This window comes from Thyridium curvatum (assembly GCF_004353045.1).
Source record: "Thyridium curvatum strain D216 chromosome Unknown NODE_20_length_475153_cov_84.797782, whole genome shotgun sequence".
Taxonomy (NCBI): Eukaryota; Fungi; Ascomycota; class Sordariomycetes; order Thyridiales; family Thyridiaceae; genus Thyridium; species Thyridium curvatum.
Genome location: NW_022156775.1, coordinates 1 through 20120, shown reverse-complemented (window position 1 = coordinate 20120; position 20120 = coordinate 1). Strand labels below are relative to the sequence as shown.

Genomic DNA, 20120 nt, shown 5'->3' with positions numbered 1-20120 from the left:
ATGTAGGAGCCAGCAGCCCTTGAAAACATGTAACCCTCAGACACCGGAGAATGCCGGCTCAGATCTGCCTAGCAGCTCTGGCCAGAGACTCTGCTCCTCGCCATTCATCCCCCACGTAGTCTCTCCCCCATTGTGACCGAGATAAGAATCATAAACGTTGTCGAATTGAAGCATTTCGGGGACAATATGAAGTGGAGAGAATGTGGAAGTTAAGGGCATTGCTGGACTGTGAAGTTGCTCTCCCTCTGGTGGTTTCGGATCTTCCGGACGCAACGATGCTTGTCGTGAAGCATTGGGCCCGGAGTGACGAGTAGCGCGAAATTGATGAAGTAATTTGGCTTGTGCCGCTTCCACAATATCGATCACTCGGCTTTTGGTTAGATGATCGTTTTGGTCGAGATCTTGCTCGAGCATTCTGCGGAGGAGGATGGGCAGCTCACGAGCTACAAATCGCTCGTACTGATCGAGGCTGTCAACACTATCCCAATTTGAATTTGAAGCCATTTCGGGGACATCCCAGTCTAGATGTGGTCAGCTAGGGTGGCTCAATGGGCCCCCACAAACAGGCAAAAGAACGAACATAGAGACGGTATCTCTTCGTCTGAAAGTTGTGGGCAGATAATCCGATAGATGGCTCGGCACTTCTCGTCTTCGCTGTTTCCAAGCTTCCTCTTAGATCTTAGCAGTCTCTCTTGTTTGCTGTCAATGCCATCGATAGGTCGCCTCTCTCCTATTTCGCAAGGAACAAGCCTCCTCTGATGTTCCGCAAGCGCGTCTATGTTGGGAAATGCTTCACAACACCGTGCACATGACACCGGTTGGAGATGCTGACGATAAAGATGCTCTCTGATAGATAATAGGTAAGAGTAAAGTGGCGATACGTGGTACGGGTTTGTCCTTACTTCAATCGGTGGGCACTAGGCCACCATCCTAGGCAGTGTCTCTTGTTCCTGTATGTCCCGGGGAATCTCTTCAGAAAAGGACATGCGTATCTCAGAACATCCTTGTCAGCCATGCGTGAGCGTTTGTGGCTGCCCCCCGAGTCATCGCCGTCTTTGCTACTATCGTCGTTTGGGCATTGATCTCGTCTTCGTTTTTGTCCAGCAACGCGCTTTGCTCCGGCTCCTTTGGTATCTCCCAAAAGACCCGAGCTGCCGGAAGTGGATGGCTGGGACTCTGCCTGGCCTTCAGTCGTCTCTAGCCTCTGCTGCTCCCCGTCTTGTTGACAGCGTTTAAGCCAAGTGCTGACAGAATCGATTATTTCGCTAAGCAGTAGCTTGCTTCTATTCTCATTTCGACTTGTCCATAGTTCGGGCTCAACAGCATCAAGTGCAGCTTCTAGGCCTGGTCGCCGGTTGCGGTCTCCCTCTGCATTCCAATCGGATGCATTGGTGCCATGCGAATAACAAGATTCTGATTCCCAGTCCGAGTCACGATTTGGTTGAAGATCACACATAGACCCAAATTCTTGAAGTTGGTTGGCATCACAATCAGTCTCCATCATAGTCACAGCAGTTTCAGCTTTATGCAGTAATGACCTACATGGTGTCCCCGAATCTTCCTCTCCAGGAAAAAAAATTATCCAAATCGAGTACCACAATCCTACCGCGGTGCCTATGCTCGCTACACCTCGAAGTTGCTTGAGAGTTTGAACAAGATCTCGCAAGTCAAGTGGCCCCAGAGTACACGACGGCTGTGTTCTTTGATGAGCCCAAAGTTCGTCGGTGGTTTTAAAGTTCTTCGAGCAGCGTAGACAAATTTCGGTATGTGCATGGCTCCGGTATATGTGTTCCCTGGACTCATTTTAGCAACAGCGACTTTTCCAACCAGATCTTGGTGTCTAACGTGAGACGTTGAATATTATGCCATCCAGTGGTGCATGCCCTCACATTGTACATGTGAGGATCATGCTTATGGAAAGGGCAAGCAAATAAGGGCTCGCGCAAGATAACCTCTTTTCTCGGCTTTTTACGGCCCAAGGGAGGGACCCCTCGTCTTCGGGAGCATCGTCATCACTGTCGTCGATTTGTCGTCGCATTCGTCTTCGTCCTCGATCCCGAGATTGGTTGTCGTTGGATCGCAACTGGCTCTGTCGCCCTTGCCCGGCCTGGGTAGTATCCTCTCCCTCACTTGGGCCGCTCGTTGCTTGGCTGCAAGTGACCAGCAGCCATATCAAGAGATAAGAGCAATACCACGAGGGAGGGTTGAAGTATCCGAAATCAGGCTCATTGACTTTTACGATGCCACAGGTGTCATCGTGTCTCGTGAGCCCTGTCATTATTGAGCACCGAGGCTCCAGTATCTGTGACGAAGATTGGACAGAATGATATGGCTGTTCGAAAGGAACGTTGTATCGATGTTGACGGCAGAGCATTGCCACTTGTGAGAACAAGATTGCTGTGTAAGAGTGGATGGAGGATCACGGCCAATTGGGGAAAAACGATGAGCAGGATGCTTAGCAAGGCAGGTTCTTACAGAGGCAGATTCACTTTTATACGATAAGCGAGCCCGTCGAAGAATTAAGTGTGCCTAGGACTGCAATGCTCAGCTGCGCAATTCTCGCCTTGGGCAATGGAACAGACTCGGCAGCAACCAATTGGCCTGGCCATTTCGATTGCGCACCTGTCCGAGCCTCATTGGCCAACATCCAATAACTTCCCTGGCCAAAAAGCTGCGGCCCAGCGTTACAGCACTTGTGCATGCGCCTGACGAAGTGATAGATGCCCAATGTTTGGCTTTCAAGGCATCCAATCATTGTGTGCTCACGGCTAATCCGGAGGTTGTTGTTGTGATTGAGGGTGCTGCAATTAAGCCTCGCCCACAGGGGTATATACAATCGTCAAAAGAACATAGAACTTCTCGCACAACCCATCAATCTTCAAGCGCCCTTCGAATACCCACTCGGGTGGCCAAACTTCTTGGCGTGCTTCACGATGTCGCCATGCATGACGAGAAGCACAAAGAACCAGATACAGTACACGACACAGCCCATGACCGTGTCCATGATCCAGTTGTTCCTCGGCGATCCGTTGAGCGCGGCAACGCGCATCAGGTCGCCCATGAAGGACACCGTGACGGAGTGCTCGCCCTTCTCCAGCCCCGCGATGGCCTTGGACGCGACCTCGTCCGGCGTCTGCTCCTTGTCGTCCTTCTCGAGGTGCTTGGTGATGGCGGGCTTGGTCGTCTGCTCGCGCTCGAAGCCGGGGCTCAGGATGGTGCCCGGGTAGACGACGTGCACCCGGACCGGGTGGTCCGGGTAGAGCAGCATCTCCTGCGTCAGCGTGTCGGCCAGGCCGCGCACGGCGCACTTGGTCGGGCTGTAGCCGGCGTACCCGACGATGGGGTAGAAGGCCAGCACCGAGGCCGTGAAGACGAGGTGCTTGGGCTGCCCGCCGGGGGAGGCGGCGTCGGGCCGCGTCCACTCGCGCAGCATGGCGTGGGCCATCTCGGCGGCGCCCCAGTAGTTGACGTCCATCTGGCGGCGGGCGGTGGTCAGGGCGTCGTCGTCCTGGGTGTAGAGGCCCGGCGTGGCCATGCCGGCGACGCACCAGACTGTGTCGGGGGCCCGGCCGTTGTTCCAGACGATGGCATCGGCGACGACATCGGCGGCGTAGTTGTGCACCGAGACGTCGGCGGATATGTAGTGGAAGCGCTGCTGCTGGGGGTTTTTGGCAGCGGCCTGTGGATATGTTCAGTCTGGCTTCCTATAGGACGAGGAGGAAGACATCTATGTGACGAAGCAGCTCCCAGGAGATGGGTATCCACAGCTGCTTGTCTCAAAGAAAGCGTACCTTCATCTCAGCGACGACCTCTTCGAGCCTGCCGACGTTGCGGCCGACGGCCACGACGTTGGCGCCTTTGGCTGCGAGCTGCCTTGCTGCGGCACGGCCCATGCCATCGGAGGCGCCCGTTATGAGGATAGTCTGGACACATTCGTCAGCGTCAGAATCCCCATGGGCACGGCGATGATGAGAATAATGGTAATGCCCACCTTGCCCTCCACAGGGAATTGGTTTCCACCGAATAGACCCATTGTGCTGAGCAGAGCGGCGCCAAGAACACTCGCTGAAGCAATGGCAACTTTGGATTTGGTGACTTCCAGTAAGCCACCCATGAGTGCCTCTAGTACTCGGGGGAGTAAGAAGCTTAGTAGTTATGATATTGAACCCGCCAGGCACAGGGAGATGCAAATAAGAGCTTGCCCGAAGCTGCAGGGCTTGCTGGATGTATAATTTACTGATTCAAGGTGTTTGTGCAAGCTTTTTGTTGCCCCTGAAGCTAGGTAATGTAGTCAGCTTACGCCCCAATCACATGAGGCCTGAAAGAGGTCGACGCTCTGGTCCATCCATGGATGCTATGATGAAATCCGACGGAGTTTGAGCTGTGCATTTATTTAGGCCAACAGTAGAGCAATACCCAAACTTGGCAGCTCGTTTCTTAGCGTCTGCAGCGCCTCCTGGACGAGCCCGCGGCGGTTTAATTAGTGCACGCATGGGCCCTGGACATCCGAAGCTTAGCGCTCACTCTTTGGCGGTGAGAGGCGTGGCGGTTCTCATGTGGGGCAAGTCTTGGGATTTCCAACGGCAGAAAAAAAAATAATTCGAGAGAAGTTCGGACTGGACCCGGCTGATAGACGGAAGCCCTCTCACCAGATAGCAGCAATCAAATTGCTGTTCGGCTGTTTCATTCTTCAAGGTCGCACACTGCGAAATTTATTTGAATTGCAAATTGCGCATCTCATACAATGGGCAAAAAGAGAAAGGCTTCCCGCCAGGCGGCAGAGCCGACTGGCCCTCGAGAACTCGATCCCAAGGATGCCCGCTTGGGTCCCGTCACAACGTACGAAGACCTCGCCGACTCGGAGGAGGAGTACTTTATCAACAAAGACAAGATCATGTTAGAAGACGGCCCGCGATCGAAACGACAGAGAAAAGAAAACAGGGAGGACGAGTTCCTGGAACCATCCGATGAAGAGGTGCTTGGTTATGATGATGATGACTCCGAAGATGAGGACGACCGGCCTGCGCCAAAACCACAAAAGGGCAGGAAAGCCGCGCAACTGTCAGAAGACGAAGAGGCACAGGACGGCGAGGAAGAGGGAGACCAAGGGTGGTGGGGATCATCCAAGCAGGAGTACTACAACGCCGACACAGCCGAAACGGAAGGCGATGCTCTGGAGGAGGAGGCCGAAGCACGCAGGCTGCAGCAGAAAAAGCTGGCAAAGATGTCCGAAGCTGATTTCATCTTTGACGAGGATGAATGGCTTGCACCTGAAAAGGAAGCAGCGGACGATGACGAGGTCGTCACCGAGGTGCTCAAGGACGTGGAGATATCCGAGGACATGTCTGCTGAGGATCGGTACAAACTGCTCCAGGCCCGGTACCCGGAATTCGACTACCTGGTGCAGGAACTGAAAGAGCTTCAGCCGCTTTTGCTGGTTTGCCAGAAGGAGGCTGAGGGCAAGCCCAGCAAGTCTCTCGAGGTGGTCAAGTACTGGGTGCTGGGCTGCTATGTCGCGGCACTTGCTAGCTACTTTGCCATCCTCACCTCGCCCTCTCGAGATGGCAGCGACGCGCAGAAGGCACTCAGCCCTACCGAGCTTCGCGACCACGAGGTCATGGAGACTCTAGTCAGCTGCCGCGAAGCGTGGCTCAAAGTCAAGAAGGCCAAGCCTGTGAAGGACTCCGAGGATGCATCATCCGGCGTCTCGTCTGACGAGGATATGGTTGATCAATCCGAAGCTCCTATTGAGCCGATCAAGGTGGCCAAGACCAAAGAGGAGATCGCGGCAAGCAGGAAGAGGAAGGCGGCGGAGAAGGCCAAGAAGGCAAAGGCCAAGGAGATCGAGGCTTCTCTTGCCGACCTTTCAGACTTGCTCGCCAAGCCGCGCAAGTCCTCCAAAGCCAAAACTGCCAAGGTGGACAGGACAGACGAGCAAGATGATTATTCAGACTTTGGCGAAGAAGATATCATCGACGCAAGGACGGCTGCCGACAAGGCCGAACGCAAGAAGAGTCTGCGCTTCTACACCTCACAGATTGTGCAGAAGGCCAATCGCCGCGCAGGGGCTGGACGCGATGCTGGTGGCGACATGGACATCCCACACCGGGAGAGGCTCCGAGATCGCCAGGCTCGGCTCAACGCAGAGGCAGAGAAGCGGGGCAAGAAGAACTCGAAGCTTGGCTCCGACTTGGACGACCTCAGCGACGACGAGGCCGCCGGTGCTCGGGACGCTCCGGGCGACGAGGAGTACTACGACCTCGTCGCTTCGGCGTCGAGGAAGAAGAAGGAGGAGAAGGCTTCTCGTGCTGCGGCGCTGGCCGCGGCCAGTGCGGCCGACCGCATTGTCGAGCAGGAAGAGGTGGGCGCAGACGGCAAGAGGAAGATTACGTATACCATCGAGAAGAACAAGAGCCTGGCTGGGCCTCGGCGGAAGAAGGAGGTCGCCAACCCAAGAGTCAAGAAGCGCAAGCAGTACGAGAAGAAGACCAAGAAGCTCAAGAGCCAGAAGGCAGTGTACAGCGGCGGCGAGGGCAGAGGCGGCTACGGAGGAGAGCTGACTGGTATCAAGACCGGTCTGATCAAGAGTATCAAGCTGTAGAAGGGACACAAATAGCTGGCCGGTATAATATCAGCACTCTGCATATATTCTCATTCCTTTATTCGTGTAGAAATGGCAATTGGTTTAGCCCAGGCTGTCTTGGACTCTTGGGTTGCTGAACTCTGAAATCAATTTGTAGAAAGCTTTCCAAAAGGTTGCTTGGTTGTTCAAATAAATCGTGGACCCACCTGTCATTGCAGCCCACTCTAAAGTAGTGAGAGACCACCTCAGCTCATAGCTACGCACAGCTCAGGTCGCATACCCAGACACAACCTCCACAACCAATGTATTTCTGATCACCAGCAGAAAAGTCGATCTGTTGATCGCAGCTGGCAGTGGCAGACACCAAGTCACATCTTGGTGAGAGGCCATTGATCAAGACACCATTCGCAATCGCTGTCGGGACAGCATCTCTCACTCTGCCACCATCACCAACTTCTCGGACTGTGCTCATCCTACTGCGTTCATCCTACTGCGTTCAGCCTCGACTAGAGCCCTCTCCCCCAAAGATGGCGTCCTCAGCCCCCGACACAAGCCTCTTCGCCTCCTCGGCCCAGATCTTCTCCTCGAACCACACCCTGCCCCAGATCCGCGCCATCCACAAGGCCCTGCACCTGCAGGTCGACGACAAGGCCGCCCGCCTGCGCACGCAGGTGGGCGGCTCCTACCGCGAGCTCCTCGGCACGGCGGACTCGATAGTCGCCATGCGCAGGGACATGGAGGCCGTGCAGGCCGGGCTGGCGCGCGCGGGCGGCCGGTGCGGGCGCGCCGTCGTGGGCGGCAAGGTCGGCGCGCTGGCGAGCTTCGTGGCGGAGGACGCGGGCACGAGGACGAATAGCGGGAGGGCGGGTGGCGGCGGCGGCGGCGGTAGGCCACCCCTGAAGGATGCGGGGCTCGTTGCCCGGGCGAGGCTCCTCGAGGCGTGCGTGCTCGTCGTGGAGAGGGCGCTGAGGGGGGGCAACAACGGCGGCGGCGGCGCGGAGCTGAGTCGAGGCGATAGGCTTGTCCTTGCGGCGAAGTTGGTGGTCCTGAGCCGCCTTCTGGGGAGCAGCCTCGGCAAGGAGGGCGACGCCATGGCGAGGGAGGTTGCGGCGTCGGTCGAGGCGTCGCTGAAGAGGATGGCGAGCCTGCGGAGGAGAGTGCTGAGGAGCATCGACAAGGTGCTGGAGAGGGCCGGAGAGGGCGCCGCCGATCGCGGAGACGTGCTCAAGGCCCTGTGCGCCTACAGCCTGGCCAACAGCTCTGGGGCCCGCGATGTGCTGAGGCACTTTCTGCAGGTCAGGAAGCAGGCCATGGCCTATGCCTTCCAGGACGCCGACGGCGAGAGGCAGAGCACTCCCCAGGACGTCTTCAGAGGCCTCGAGCTCTACACGCGGACCCTTCTCGACGTCCAGGCGCTGGTCCCAAGCAAATTGAGCGATGCACTCCTGGGCTTGAAGAAAGACGATCTGCTCAACGACCACGCGCTGCGAGACGTGGAGGCCCTGAGACTCGACATCTACGAGCGCTGGTGCGGCGACGAGATCCAGTACTTCAAGCCGTACATCCGGCACGACGATCTGGACGGCAGCCAGGCGAAGAAAATGCTGACCGACTGGGCCGCGGAGAACAGCCAAGTGCTCATGCAGGGCCTGGGGAAGGCGTTGGAGAAGCTGTCCGAGTTCAAGGCCGTCGTGGAACTGCGCACCAATGTCCTCCAGCTCTGGATCCGGGACGGCGGACGGGCGCGCGGCTTCGACCCATCGGTCATGTTGGACGGGCTGCGAGAAGCCATCAACAGCCACATGCTCAAGGTCCTGAGCACCAAAGTCAACAAGCTCCGCCTCGTGGGCTCGGAAGTCGCCGCGACGCTGGAAGCTTGGCGGGAGGACATCACGGACAAGCACGATTCTCTGTGGGACGACACCGGCCTGGACATGGACCTGGCCAACGGCGCGGCACACTTCGCGCAGGACGTCATCGCTCGCCTCCACGGCCGCAGCGACGCCGTGTCGAAGGCGGTCTCGAGCTACAAGTCCTGGTACCGCGTCATTGACGACGTAGGCGAGGTCGTGGCGCAGCTGAGGCGGCAGCGGTGGGAGAACGACGTGGACGAGATCGAGGACGAGGAAACGATCGAGCAGCGGCAGCAGCTGCTCAGCAGGGACGACCCTCAGACGCTGCACACGCGCCTCGACGAGTCTCTCGTCAAGGCGTTCTCGGAGCTCGAGGAGCAGCTGTCCGAGCGATGGGGCGCGCACAAGGACCACGCCTCGCGCGGCCACATCGCCATGTACTTCCTGCGCGTCCTGCGGGACATCAGGAGCAGGCTGCCGCAGCTGGACGCCGTCAGGCCCTTCGGCCTGGCCGCCGTGCCCTCGCTGCACGAGACGATCGCGGCCGCGGTCATCATCTCCCCCGTGGACGAGTTCGCCACGTCCGCGCTGGCGCGCAGGGCCGTCGTGGGCCGGGCGCTGTGGGAGGGCGAGCCGGCGCTGCCGGCCTCCCCGTCCCCGGGCGCGTTCAAGTTCCTGCGCGACCTCTGCGCCTCGCTGGGCGACGCGGGCATCGACCTCTGGAGCCCCGCGGCCCTCCTCGTGCTCAGGAGGCAGCTGCGGAAGCTGCTGAGCGAGGCGTGGCTCGAGGCCCTGCAGGCGATCGAGAAGGAGCCGGCGCAGAATGGTGACAAGTCCGCGCAAGGTGCCGAGGAGGAAAAGCCAAAGGAAGGCGACGAGGAAGAACCCGAGAAGACAGATGGCGAGGAGCAAGATGGCGACGAGGATGCCGCGGGGGAAGAGTCCGCTGCGGCCACGAAGTCCCAGCCGGCTACAGAAGAACGGGATCTTCAGAAAGATCTGTTGATACAGTGGCTCTTTGACATTCTCTACCTCGAAAACTGCCTTGCGGTGCCTGGTGCAACAGCCAACGACCAGTTCAAGGATCTGGAGCAGCAAATCGCCGCAAAATCGGGGCTGGAGGACGCAGCTGCACGCCAACGGCTAGTCAAAGCATCGCAAGACTACTGGAAGCGAACGAGCCTGCTCTTCGGGCTCCTGGCATAGTCAGGCCAGGCCCCAAATGCACGTCATATATTTCGTTCATATTCGATACAATGTACACACAACACGCACGAGCGCCTATTGCTCTGAGATCGAAACCTGGCTATATCTGCTTGGCTTATATCGCCACTCTCTCTATGGAAAATAAATCGCATACTGCCGCCCCCCTCCCCCCCCCCTTTCTGTTTCGGTTTCTTCCCCTTCCTTCCTTCCTTCCCCCTCTTACAGCTTATGCCTCTTCTCCCCCGAGGCAATCTTGCGGAACTCCTCCTGCGGCACGCCGCTCATGAAGCGGCCGAGGCCGGCAAAGACCTCGTTGACGTTCTGCAGGTCCATGGTGTCCATCTCGGGCCGGCGGATGAGCTTCTTGATGCCGGTCAGGCTGTCGCCGATGAGGTGCTCGCCGAGGCGCTCGTCGATCTCGCGGCGCACGAGCCGGCGGAATTTCTCGTCCTCGCCGCGGCCGCACTCGGCGAAGCACCTGTTGACGAAGCCCGTCTGCACCAGCTCGTCGGCCGAGATGCGCTTGCTCATGATGAGGGCCTCGTTGGCCTTGGAGATGCCGAGGCGCTGGACGAGCGCGCGCGAGGCGCCGCCCTCGGCGACGAGGCCGAGCGAGGAGAAGGGCGTCAGCAGGAAGGTCTGGGGCGTGCAGTAGACAAAGTCGGCGAAGGCGACGAGGGCGGCCGACAGGCCGATGGCGGGCCCGTTGAGCCCCGCGACGAGGATCTTGGGGTGGCTGTAGAAGGCCTGGGTGACGTTGAGGTTGAGGGCGACGAAGGAGCGGAGCCAGTGGAGGTGGGTGTCCTTGCCGAGGCCGGCCGGGGGGTTGTTGTTGATGGACGAGACGTCGGCGCCGCTGGAGGGAGAAAGGAAAGGGGGCCGGGGTTTAGCACGGTCAGGTTTTCACACACACACACACACACACACGGCTGTGTGTCTTGTGCGTGGGGGTGGGGAAGGGGGAGCTTACGCCGAGAAGTAGCGGCCCTTGGCCGTCAGGAGGGTGATGTAGACCTCGTCGTGGGTGGCGATCTCGCGCAGCAGGCGGGCGATCTCGTAGTAGCCCATCTGGTCGAGGGCGTTGAGCTTCTTGTCGTTGTCGATGGTGATGGTGGCCAGGCGGCCGGAGTACTCGACCGAGATGATGGAGTCGGACATGGTTGCTGTTGTAAGAGATAGGGACTATATATATGAAAAGAGAGAGTTGATACAATGAACAACGATATCAGAGCCTCGTCTGTCTGGGGTATCAATGGACAAGGGAAGGCTGCGCCTAACTTGAGAGCAAGTGAGAATAGAAAGTATATGAGAGCCGCCGCTCTTGAATGATTTGAAGCAATGGCAATGTCCCGAGGCTGAAACTATGGAGCTTGACTTGGGGGCGGCGGTAAGCTGATGGGCCAGAAGGGGTCCAATGAATCAGTAGCGGCTAGTCATATATGTGCAGTGCAACTCGGGCAGAAGCAGGAGGGAAGAGTTTCAGAAGCTGGGGACGGCTGCTGTGTTCAATCCTCGTGATTGAGAGACGGTAGACAAAAAAGTAAAAGCCTCCATCGACTGGGATAACCGTTTCCCTTGGCTTTAGACAGAGTAGCATTGCTACCCCACACTTCTTCATTCATCCTGAACACCCAAGGCTAGAGAGAACCGCGATGCCTCGGCTCTTCACCTTTCCCCAACTCGACCCCACACTACCTACTTACTGTACAGTGTACCCAAGTTAACTCATCCCCACAAACAAAGATACAGTGATCAATCTACGCAGTATCAGGGCAGGGAATTGGTCCTGTGTCTTGATCCTGTGTCTTGATTGCCATTGACATAAGAGATCACGAACCCGTCCTGCCTCCCACTTACCTTGGACAGCACTAGCCGTCCAGTCTGCCCCCGGCTTATTCGGCATCGAGTTGTGCCGCAGCATGACGGTATGTCTGTCCAGCGCATCGATCAAGACATGAATTGTTGAGCTGGCTCGAAGACAACCTTTCGTCGAGGCAGGCCCGTGCCGAGTGCTATGGCTGTTTTCCGGCCAAAAGGAATCGAATCTCGTCGAGTTCCGCACTGCCATCCATGGCGTTGCTTTCCCCTGCCTGCCAGGCGCATTTGAACACGGCAAGGGCCCTGCTCTAGTCAAGCCTGAACCGGACGGACATGTCCACTGTTAGGTAGGTATTCATACACCGTACCGTAGCTCCCGCGGCCAAGCGGTCCACGACGTTCCCTTGTACAACTCGAGGCCCGTCGAGTTGACGTTGTTCTTCATCGCTCATTTCCAAAGAAAAAAAAAGCAAACATCCAGAGACCATTCAGAATGGACCGTGTCTCAGAGGTCGATCTACACCGCCTAGTCGGTGCATGTTGCGGACGGCAGAGACGGCGGCTTGGGACGGCTCTCCATTATCGCCGACGCCGGTGCTGTTCCCGCCCCTCCCATCCATCATCCAAGCCGTTGCTGCTCTTGATGGGACCATGGTCCGCAATGCTGACCGACTCGTATGGTGCAATGCATGCTCCATCTTGGACATCTAGAAGGGCGCAACCTGTGGGGCCCGAAGTCCAATGGCCCCCGGCACACTCATTTTCTTGATGCGGCTTACATCCATCAAATCATCCACGCTGCCGGGTCTTTTTAATTGAGTTCATATGTCTCATAGGTTGGCATCTCTCTTTCGACCTCTTCTCCATTCAAAGGCGAACCCCGGGTTTTCAGAAACAGAACAGCGCTGCTGTTGAGAAGCCATGTCCAACACCACCACCATCGCCGAGTCACAGATCGCCCTTCAGCCCATCGTCGTCGGGGCCGAGGCCAGAGACGACCCTCTAGTTCTAGGGCGAAATGGGAGCAGCGGCCCCGGTAACAGCCTGGCGTCGGGCGAGGAAGAAGGAAGACGGCACGAGTCCTCCCTGCCGCCCGTCGACTCGGGCAAGGACGCCTATCTTTTCTTGGCCGCATGCTTCATGGTCGAGGCCCTCGTCTGGGGCTTCCCCTTCTCCTTTGGCGTCTTCCAGGACTACTATAGCGAACACGAGCCCTTCAAGGGACAGCCCAACATCGCCCTCGTCGGCACGTGCGCCATGGTCAGTCTTTGTGTGTCGTTCTCCCCGCGACACAAAAAGAGGTAGTAGATGCGTGCGCCTCTGCAGAATGTGAACTAACACGCCAGGTCCTGTAATTTCAAAGGGCATCATGTATCTCGACATCCCGCTGATCATGGGCGTCCAGCGCCTCTACCCGAAGCCCGCCCAGTGGTCCCCCATGATCGGCCTGCTCGTCATGTGCGCCTCGCTCGCCCTGAGCTCCCTGTCCACCAGCGTCGCCCACCTCGTCGTCTCGCAGGGCGTCTTGTACGCCGTCGGCGGGTCCGTCGCCTACGGGCCCTGCATCCTCTACATCGACGAGTGGTTCGTCCGCCGCAAGGGCCTCGCCTACGGCATCATGTGGTCCGGCACCGGGCTCGCCGGCTTCGCCCTGCCGCTGCTGCTGCAGCACTTCCTGAGCCGGTGGGGCTTCCGCACCGCCCTGCGCGTCTGGGCCGTCGCCCTCTTCGTCCTCACCGCGCCCCTCGCCCGCTTCATCAGGCCGCGGCTGCCCGCCGCCGCCGCCTCGGCCGCCCGGCCCTTCGACCTGCGCTTCGCCCTGCGCCGGACCTTCCTGCTGCACCAGCTCGCCAACGTCGCCGAGGCCCTGGGCTTCTTCCTGCCGGGCGTCTACCTCCCCTCGTACGCCCGCGCCGCCCTCGGCGCGGCTCCCTTCCCCGCCGCGCTGACCCTGCTCCTGCTCAACGTCTCGAGCGTCTTCGGCTGCGTCGCCATGGGCTCCCTGGTCGACGGCCGCCTGCACGTGACGACCTGCCTGCTGCTGTCCGCCGCCGGCACCGCCGCCGCCACTTTTCTCCTGTGGGGCCTCGCCGTCAACCTGCCGCTGCTCTACGCCTTCTCCGTCCTCTACGGCCTCTTCGCGGGCAGCTACACGTCCGCCTGGCCGGGCATCATGCGGCAGGTCACCACCAGTAGCCGGAGCCGCCGCGAGACGGCGGCCGCCGACCCGGCCATGGTGTTTGGCTTCCTCGCCGCGGGGCGGGGCGTCGGCAACGTCCTCGCGGGCCCGCTGAGCGAGGCCTTGCTCCGGGGCTCGCCGTGGCTGGGGCGCGCGGCCGGGGCCTACGGCAGCGGGTACGGCTCGCTGGTCGTGTTTACCGGCGTCACGGCCGTGGTCGGCGGGACGAGCTTCCTGTGGCAGAGGCTCGGATGGTTGTGAAGGATGCAAAGGTTTTGAATGTTAGGGTTTAAGTTAGGTCATAGTTTGCTCAGGGGGGAGGGGCTTTGAGAAGAGAAACAAAAAGAAAAGTCGGTGCGTGAGCACGCTTGACATCTGATATAAAGTAGAACAAAGGAGACTAGAGAAAGCAAGTGTGTATGTGTGTGTAAAATATACAACGATATAAAAGTTTTTTCCAAACCCCTTTTTTTTCCAGAACCCATTTTTGATGAACCAAGAATATTCGCGCCGTCCCTGTCGGAGGGAGTGATAAAAAAAAAAGCATCCGATGCTTCCTTCTCCTTTTTCTTTTTGTTTCTCGAAAAAGTGCAAAAATAACGCCAGTGTGTGTCCCCATTCCCAATGCTGCCCTGATCTCCGGTGAAGACTCCAAAGCGACAAACCCAGTCAGTCTCTAGCTACCTCGAGCCAGCCTCGGAGGCATTCCTCTCGAGCACCGGCCTCTGGTCCCACCTCTCCCCGTCGATGCTGCGCTCCTCGTCCCCGCTGTCCTCGTCCCCGGCGTCGTACCCTTCCTCCTCGTCGTCCCCGGCCGCCCCCTTGCTGTAGATGAAAAACTGCGCAAAGATGCCCATGTCGAGCAGCAGCGTGCCCAGGCTGCCGGCCAGCCACGACAGGTTCACGAGTATATATCGCCCGTAGATCCGTCCCGCCTCCCCGGGCGCGCACGAGCCCGACTTGCCGGCGCAGCGCGGCTCAAAGGCCAAGATGGACAGCACGTAGGTCAGGTTGCCGAGGCAGGCGAAGAGGAAGAAGAGCATGCTGACGCCCTCGGTCGACTTGCGGCGCCAGTTGAGCAGCAGCTGCGGCAGGCGCGAGCCGAGGTAGAAGGCGGCGCAGAGCCAGCCAAACACCTGGCCCCAGGCGTTGAAGACGAGCAGGTCGCCGTCCTCCGACGGCGGCGACGGCGGCGGCGGAGACTGGCCGTCTCCGGGGTGGTAGCCGCGGGAGAGGGCCCAGCCGGCCACGCCCGCGGCGCACACCATCAGCATGGCCAGGACGTTGAAGGCGGCCGTCTGCAGCCTCGTCGGCGGCGGGGAGGGCGGCGGCGGCGGCACGTCGTCGCCTACGAGCGGCACGGCGGGGGAGAGGTGCGTCAGGTTGGCGGACCAGTCGGACCAGTCGGAGCCGCGGCGCTCGTGAGGGTAGGGGGGGAAGTCGGACTGGGAGAGGAGGCTGGTGCGCTCGTTGGCGTCACCGTTGTGGTGGTCGCGATCGGATCGGCCGTTGCGGGAGGTGGGTTTCGGCGGAGAGGGAGGGATGACCTCGTCCCTCCATGTGAAGCCGCGGTAGTAGAAGCATTGTCCGAGGAGGACTATGTCGGCGATGGTGTAGTAGATGGCGAGGATGATCTGGTGAGGAGGGGCGGGCATGGTGAGCATTTCCGTCTCTGAAATGTAGGCTGACCGGACTAGAAGGACTCATTGCCTGGCCTGTACTTACCATTGTCGGCAACACGCCCTGGAGGACGGCTCCGATAATGTTAAAGACATCGCCGAGGAGCCAGACGATGATGAACTGGAGGGAGAGGCCATCGGCGCTGCTTCGACGGAAGTTCTCGATGATCTGCGGGGAGAATACGACGACCCAGCAAGCGATTGAGATGGAGCTGCGTGCCGGTAGAGTTAGTTAGACTTACAACTGGGCCCACCGGATGGTAACTGAAGAAGAGAGAAGAATGAAGACTTACCCACAGATCCCAGAGATGGCCTCGACGTCGAGGTTCAAGGGTCCGGTTGGGGGAACCATGATGCCTGTCGGGACTTACAGCCGGCTCAACCTCCTCAATCTTGGGAAGGGCCTGGTCCTCAAGGTCGAAGCGAAAAAAGAGACTTGACCAAGCAAATGAATGCTTCGGATCCTATCAGCGAGAGCGGCACCGACCAGGCAGTCCAATGCAATGCTCTCACCTCTGTTGAAAGGGTGCGGAGGGATGGGGTGATGTCAGTGAAGCCCGGATCCGGAGAAGGCTTCAGTCTTTTTTTTTCTTTTTTTCGCCTTCCAACCCCATCAATCCTTCAATTGAGTCAAGTCATGGAGTCACTTTCAGTGTGTCTTGCACTAAAATTAAGCACTAGAATGCGCCGCTGCCAGCCGAGACAGGCCCTGGACACGCGAGCTGGTTTAGCGGCAGATAGCGGTAGTTCCAGGTGGGGTTGCAGCCTCGGCTGTGATGAGATTGGATCTTTGATGGAAGGGGTGGTGGTTGGGTTGTCCAGATCTGTGGGGAAGGCCTTGGAATGCTTCATTCTTTCTTGTCAGGTCTCAGAGACTCGATTGCAATGCAAGTCTCGAGCCGCGTTCCGGTCAATTCCAACTACAACTCTCATACACGGAATATTGAATGATGAAACAGAGATGGGCTCAGGGCTTTTACCTGTATCTATTAGTCTGGGTGTTCCTATCAAACAAGCTGTCATCCAAACTCACTCAAGTACTGAGTGTAACAGAATGAACGGTCTACCTCAGGCTTGTGTTCGATACAGGCCTGATAACTGCTGTAAAGGTTCAAGACGTCTGGTGAGATGAGATGTCCTTATCTGCAATGAAGACTCCTTCACTATGTACACACTTAGATCCCTCCTTCACTCACCATGTAGTTACCTACCTAGTAGAAGACAGGCCAAATGCCGCAACCGACATTATCAATCCAAAAACGCTCCCCGCATCAGCTCTAGTCATTGAACCCCACCCTTCGCTCCATGACGATGAGAGCACGCCAGCGACCGTCGCTCCCGACGGGCCCAGCGTAGGGAGGGAAATCTACGTCCGGCGGAGTTATTTCCGATTCTTCGCCGAAGGGGGACCGGGAAACTTCACCTCTCCATCTTCTCGCGCCTCTGTCCTGCTGCGATCCCATTCTCTGTCGCATTTCTCAAGATTCCGTGTCAAGCTTCAGAGACCAGCTTACAAATCAACAGATAGCCTCTCTTCATCACTGTATTGTACTTAGGCTTTGTGTGCAGATTCGTGCTTGCTTGTTGGGTCGAAGAAAAAAAAAAAAGAGACCGCGAGGCCGACAAGACACATCGAGGCCCGACGAGGGGACCATGGCTTCCGCGCTCCCAGACCTGCCCGTCCTGCCGGTGGAGGACTCGATGCTGTCGAGGCGCTTCGGCCGCGAGATCGCAAACTACTGGTCCGGAGGGCCCCTGAACCGCGTCGCCTTCCTGCGCCACGACCACGCCTTCCTGCAGCAGGCCTTCTCGCACCCCTCGACGCGCTTCATGCTGCTCGACAACCTGGCGCCCGCCATCTCCCGGGAAGAGGGCCCGGCCGGCGGCCGGCCCAAGCTCGCCTTTGCCCGGACGGCCGACGTGGTCCCGCTGACGGGCCCGGAGCCGTTCGCCAAGACGGAGGAGGAGATGCTCGCCGAGTTCAACTCGGACGTCGACCACCCGCTCATCCTCCTGCTGGGCATCGACGAGCACCACAAGCTGGCCGCCTCGGACGACGCCTTCCACTACAAGGAGTGGAAGGGCAGCCCGTACTTCGCCGTCGACGTCACCCCCAAGGGCAAGCTCGCCGACAAGGCGAACCAGGTCATCGAGGCGGCCAAGGCGAAAGGGCTCACCTTCTACACCGACGCCCGGTCCATGGGCCTCGTCGCACCCGAAGGTATGCACTCTGAAACAAATCACCTTCACCCCCGCCCAAAGAAGACATCTATGCTCACCTCTCTCTCTCTCTCTCCCAGCCGGCACCTACGCCCAGGCCCGCTCCATCCTAGACTGGAACGCCCGCAACCCCTTCTGCGCGGGCTGCGGCTCGCGCACCCTCTCCGTCAACGCGGGGATGAAGCGCGCCTGCCCGCCCACCGACCTGGCCGGCGGCGGCGGCGGCGGCAAGCCCGCGCGGCGGCCCGACTGCCCGACCCGCCAGGGCGTCTCGAACCTGTCCTTCCCGCGCACCGACCCGACCGTCATCATGGCCTGCGTCAGCGCCGACGGCACCAAGATGCTGCTCGGCCGCAACAAGCGTTTCCCCCCCAACATGTACAGCGTGCTCGCCGGCTTCCTCGAGCCCGGCGAGTCCATCGAGGAGGCCGTGCGGCGCGAGATCTACGAGGAGAGCGGCGTCACGGCGGCCCGCGTCGTCATCTACGCCTCGCAGCCCTGGCCCTTCCCCAACAGCCTCATGATCGGCGCCATCAGCCAGGCCGCCCCCGGCGACGGCGAGCGCATCTTCCTCGGCAACGACCCGGAGCTCGACGACGCCCGGTGGTTCCCGCTCGACGAGGTGCGGCACGCCCTCGAGACGTCCGCGGGGCCCCTGGGCCAGCCGCCGCCGCCCACCTACGTCGAGGGCGGCATCCGGCTGCCGCCCAAGACGGCCATTGCGCACCAGCTGATCTTGGCGGTCCTGAACGGCTACCTGTCTGGTATTCCAAAGATATGAAACGGGCAGAAATGTCATCTAGTTACAAAATTCCTGTCGGGTTGATAGATGAGCAGATGTAGTAGAAGACTTCCGAGCACATGCTGGATTGGATGAACAGCCGGAGAGGTTAGCGATTCGACTAGAGCTGGTGTCAGGTGGTTAGACATTCGGTTGCATGTGGAAGAGGAGGCGGCAATCACTGTTGATGTCTAGACATTAGAATGCATGAGAAGAGGGTTTTGAACAAGGAGAGAATACGCACGCCATGATGAATGAGAACCGAGTGAAGAGTCATGAGTTAACGAGAGTGTACGATTCTGCAATTTTGTTGATGTCTGGTCAAGTTCCATGTCACCCATCCCATGTCAGGTAGGACCGACTTGCAATTGATAATAGTTATGGTCCTCCCCTGCCTGCCTGCCTGGTACAGAAACACGCTAATCCAAATCAAGGCAAGAGGCAAGGCGCCCCATAATTCCCCGTCCCTGCCTCTGCCCTTTAAAATCCGCCAGAAATAATTTTCCCTCTCTGCTTCTTCTCTTCTCTCTTTTTTTTCCTCACATCAGTATGGGTTAACTCTACACCGTCAAGTGAAGAGATAATTCTAACACGGGGGCTCCGCTACGGCGGCTTGCTGAGGGTTATCATTGTTCACCATGGGTCTCCTTCCGTTCCCGGCCTCCACGAGTAAAATGTAATCACCTCTTCCCTTAAAAACATGCCAGGGACGTCGTCATCGGTCCCTGACGGTGGGGTGGTCTCGACATATCTTCGCGCACCATCTCAGGCATCTGATGACTCTAGTAATGAAAAGAGTCGTTCGAATCGAGAGGCGTGGAGATGATATGTCTGTCGTAAGCCGTCGGCCAGTGCTACGAATGGTGAGCCCAAGTAAATGACGAGTACGGTTTCTGCAGATGTCGAATCGTCAGTCTGCGCCAGACGAGCCGAGAGGGGTTGCCGTCCATGAACCACGGTGGCATGCGTTCTGTCCTACGGGGCGATATGTCTCCCTGTCCTTGGGACATATGACCAGGCAATTTCCATGCAAAACATAGTTACAGGCATGGGTCGCGTCACGTATTCAACATCGAAATGCTACAAGTACACCAGATTCTGAGGACCACGCAGTTCGTATTCATTTTGTCTCCTTGATACGGATTGGTCGGTTCACAAGCCAATGTGTCCGAAAACAAGCACTATGTGACCCCATGCGATGTTCTGCATCTCTGCCATGCCCGACGACAGCGAAACCATCTAGTACAGCCTCTTGGGGGGAGACATGGTGGCCTTGATGGTCAGGCTGCCGACGTTCTGCCAGCCCTTCTTCAGCAGGGAGACGAGGTAGTTGATGGCCAGCATGATGTTGGCGATCAGCTGCTCCTGCTCCATGCCGACGTTGCCGACGGCGACACCCATGCAGAGAACCTTCTTCAGCTGGAACTTGATGGTCGACTTGACCTCGGTGATCTTGCCGGTGAGGTCGTCGGCGTGCGAGACGGGCGTGGGGAACTTGCCGGCCTTGGACAGACCGGGGCCGAGGAGACGGGGGATCTGCTTGATGAGGGAGTCGGAGGCGACAAAGGCGTCGTACTTGCGGGCGAGCTTCTTGATGAGCTTCTTGTTCTTGTTCAGCTTCTTGAGGTCGTCGGCCGACATGGCGTCGACACCGCCGTGCTTGGCACGGTCGATATCGTGCTGGTCACCCAGAATGCAAATGGCCATGCTAGAAGACTGTCAGTCAGGTTGATCTCCGAAATTTGCCCAGTATGGAAGGAAGGGCCTCGAGATTGGGGGGGGGGGGGGGGGGTTTGGTACT

The 20120-nt window shown here is 58.5% G+C and overlaps 8 protein-coding genes across 8 annotated transcripts; 3 read left to right on the top strand and 5 right to left on the bottom strand.

The window, feature by feature from the left end:
- Positions 1-36: 36 nt before the first annotated feature.
- On the bottom strand, positions 37-504 carry E0L32_004233 (uncharacterized protein; the record flags this gene model as incomplete). Its single annotated transcript, XM_031138621.1, has 1 exon — positions 37-504. One exon carries the CDS (start codon positions 502-504, stop codon positions 37-39), a length of 468 nt encoding a protein of 155 aa, XP_030997246.1.
- Positions 505-2878: 2374 nt separating this feature from the next.
- E0L32_004232 (uncharacterized protein) lies at positions 2879-4114 on the bottom strand (the record flags this gene model as incomplete). The annotated part of the gene is made up of 3 exons (XM_031138620.1): positions 2879-3679; positions 3792-3923; positions 3992-4114. 3 exons carry the CDS (start codon positions 4112-4114, stop codon positions 2879-2881), a joined length of 1056 nt encoding a protein of 351 aa, XP_030997245.1.
- Positions 4115-4744: 630 nt separating this feature from the next.
- E0L32_004231 (uncharacterized protein) lies at positions 4745-6601 on the top strand (the record flags this gene model as incomplete). Its single annotated transcript, XM_031138619.1, has 1 exon — positions 4745-6601. One exon carries the CDS (start codon positions 4745-4747, stop codon positions 6599-6601), a length of 1857 nt encoding a protein of 618 aa, XP_030997244.1.
- Positions 6602-7119: 518 nt separating this feature from the next.
- E0L32_004230 (uncharacterized protein) lies at positions 7120-10800 on the bottom strand (the record flags this gene model as incomplete). The annotated part of the gene is made up of 3 exons (XM_031138618.1): positions 7120-9565; positions 9866-10498; positions 10613-10800. The coding sequence occupies 3 exons, from the start codon at positions 10798-10800 to the stop codon at positions 7120-7122; spliced, it is 3267 nt and encodes a 1088-aa protein (XP_030997243.1).
- A 1581-nt stretch (positions 10801-12381) lies between these two features.
- E0L32_004229 (uncharacterized protein) lies at positions 12382-12815 on the top strand (the record flags this gene model as incomplete). The annotated part of the gene is made up of 2 exons (XM_031138617.1): positions 12382-12720; positions 12807-12815. 2 exons carry the CDS (start codon positions 12382-12384, stop codon positions 12813-12815), a joined length of 348 nt encoding a protein of 115 aa, XP_030997242.1.
- A 2-nt stretch (positions 12816-12817) lies between these two features.
- Positions 12818-15670, bottom strand: E0L32_004228 (uncharacterized protein; the record flags this gene model as incomplete). The annotated part of the gene is made up of 4 exons (XM_031138616.1): positions 12818-13873; positions 14359-15309; positions 15365-15530; positions 15612-15670. The coding sequence occupies 4 exons, from the start codon at positions 15668-15670 to the stop codon at positions 12818-12820; spliced, it is 2232 nt and encodes a 743-aa protein (XP_030997241.1).
- Positions 15671-16971: 1301 nt separating this feature from the next.
- E0L32_004227 (uncharacterized protein) lies at positions 16972-18319 on the top strand (the record flags this gene model as incomplete). Its single annotated transcript, XM_031138615.1, has 2 exons — positions 16972-17539; positions 17619-18319. The coding sequence occupies 2 exons, from the start codon at positions 16972-16974 to the stop codon at positions 18317-18319; spliced, it is 1269 nt and encodes a 422-aa protein (XP_030997240.1).
- A 1239-nt stretch (positions 18320-19558) lies between these two features.
- On the bottom strand, positions 19559-20120 carry E0L32_004226 (uncharacterized protein; the record flags this gene model as incomplete). The annotated part of the gene is made up of 1 exon (XM_031138613.1): positions 19559-20027. A coding segment is annotated over one exon (469 nt), but the record flags the coding sequence as incomplete, so codon positions are not given.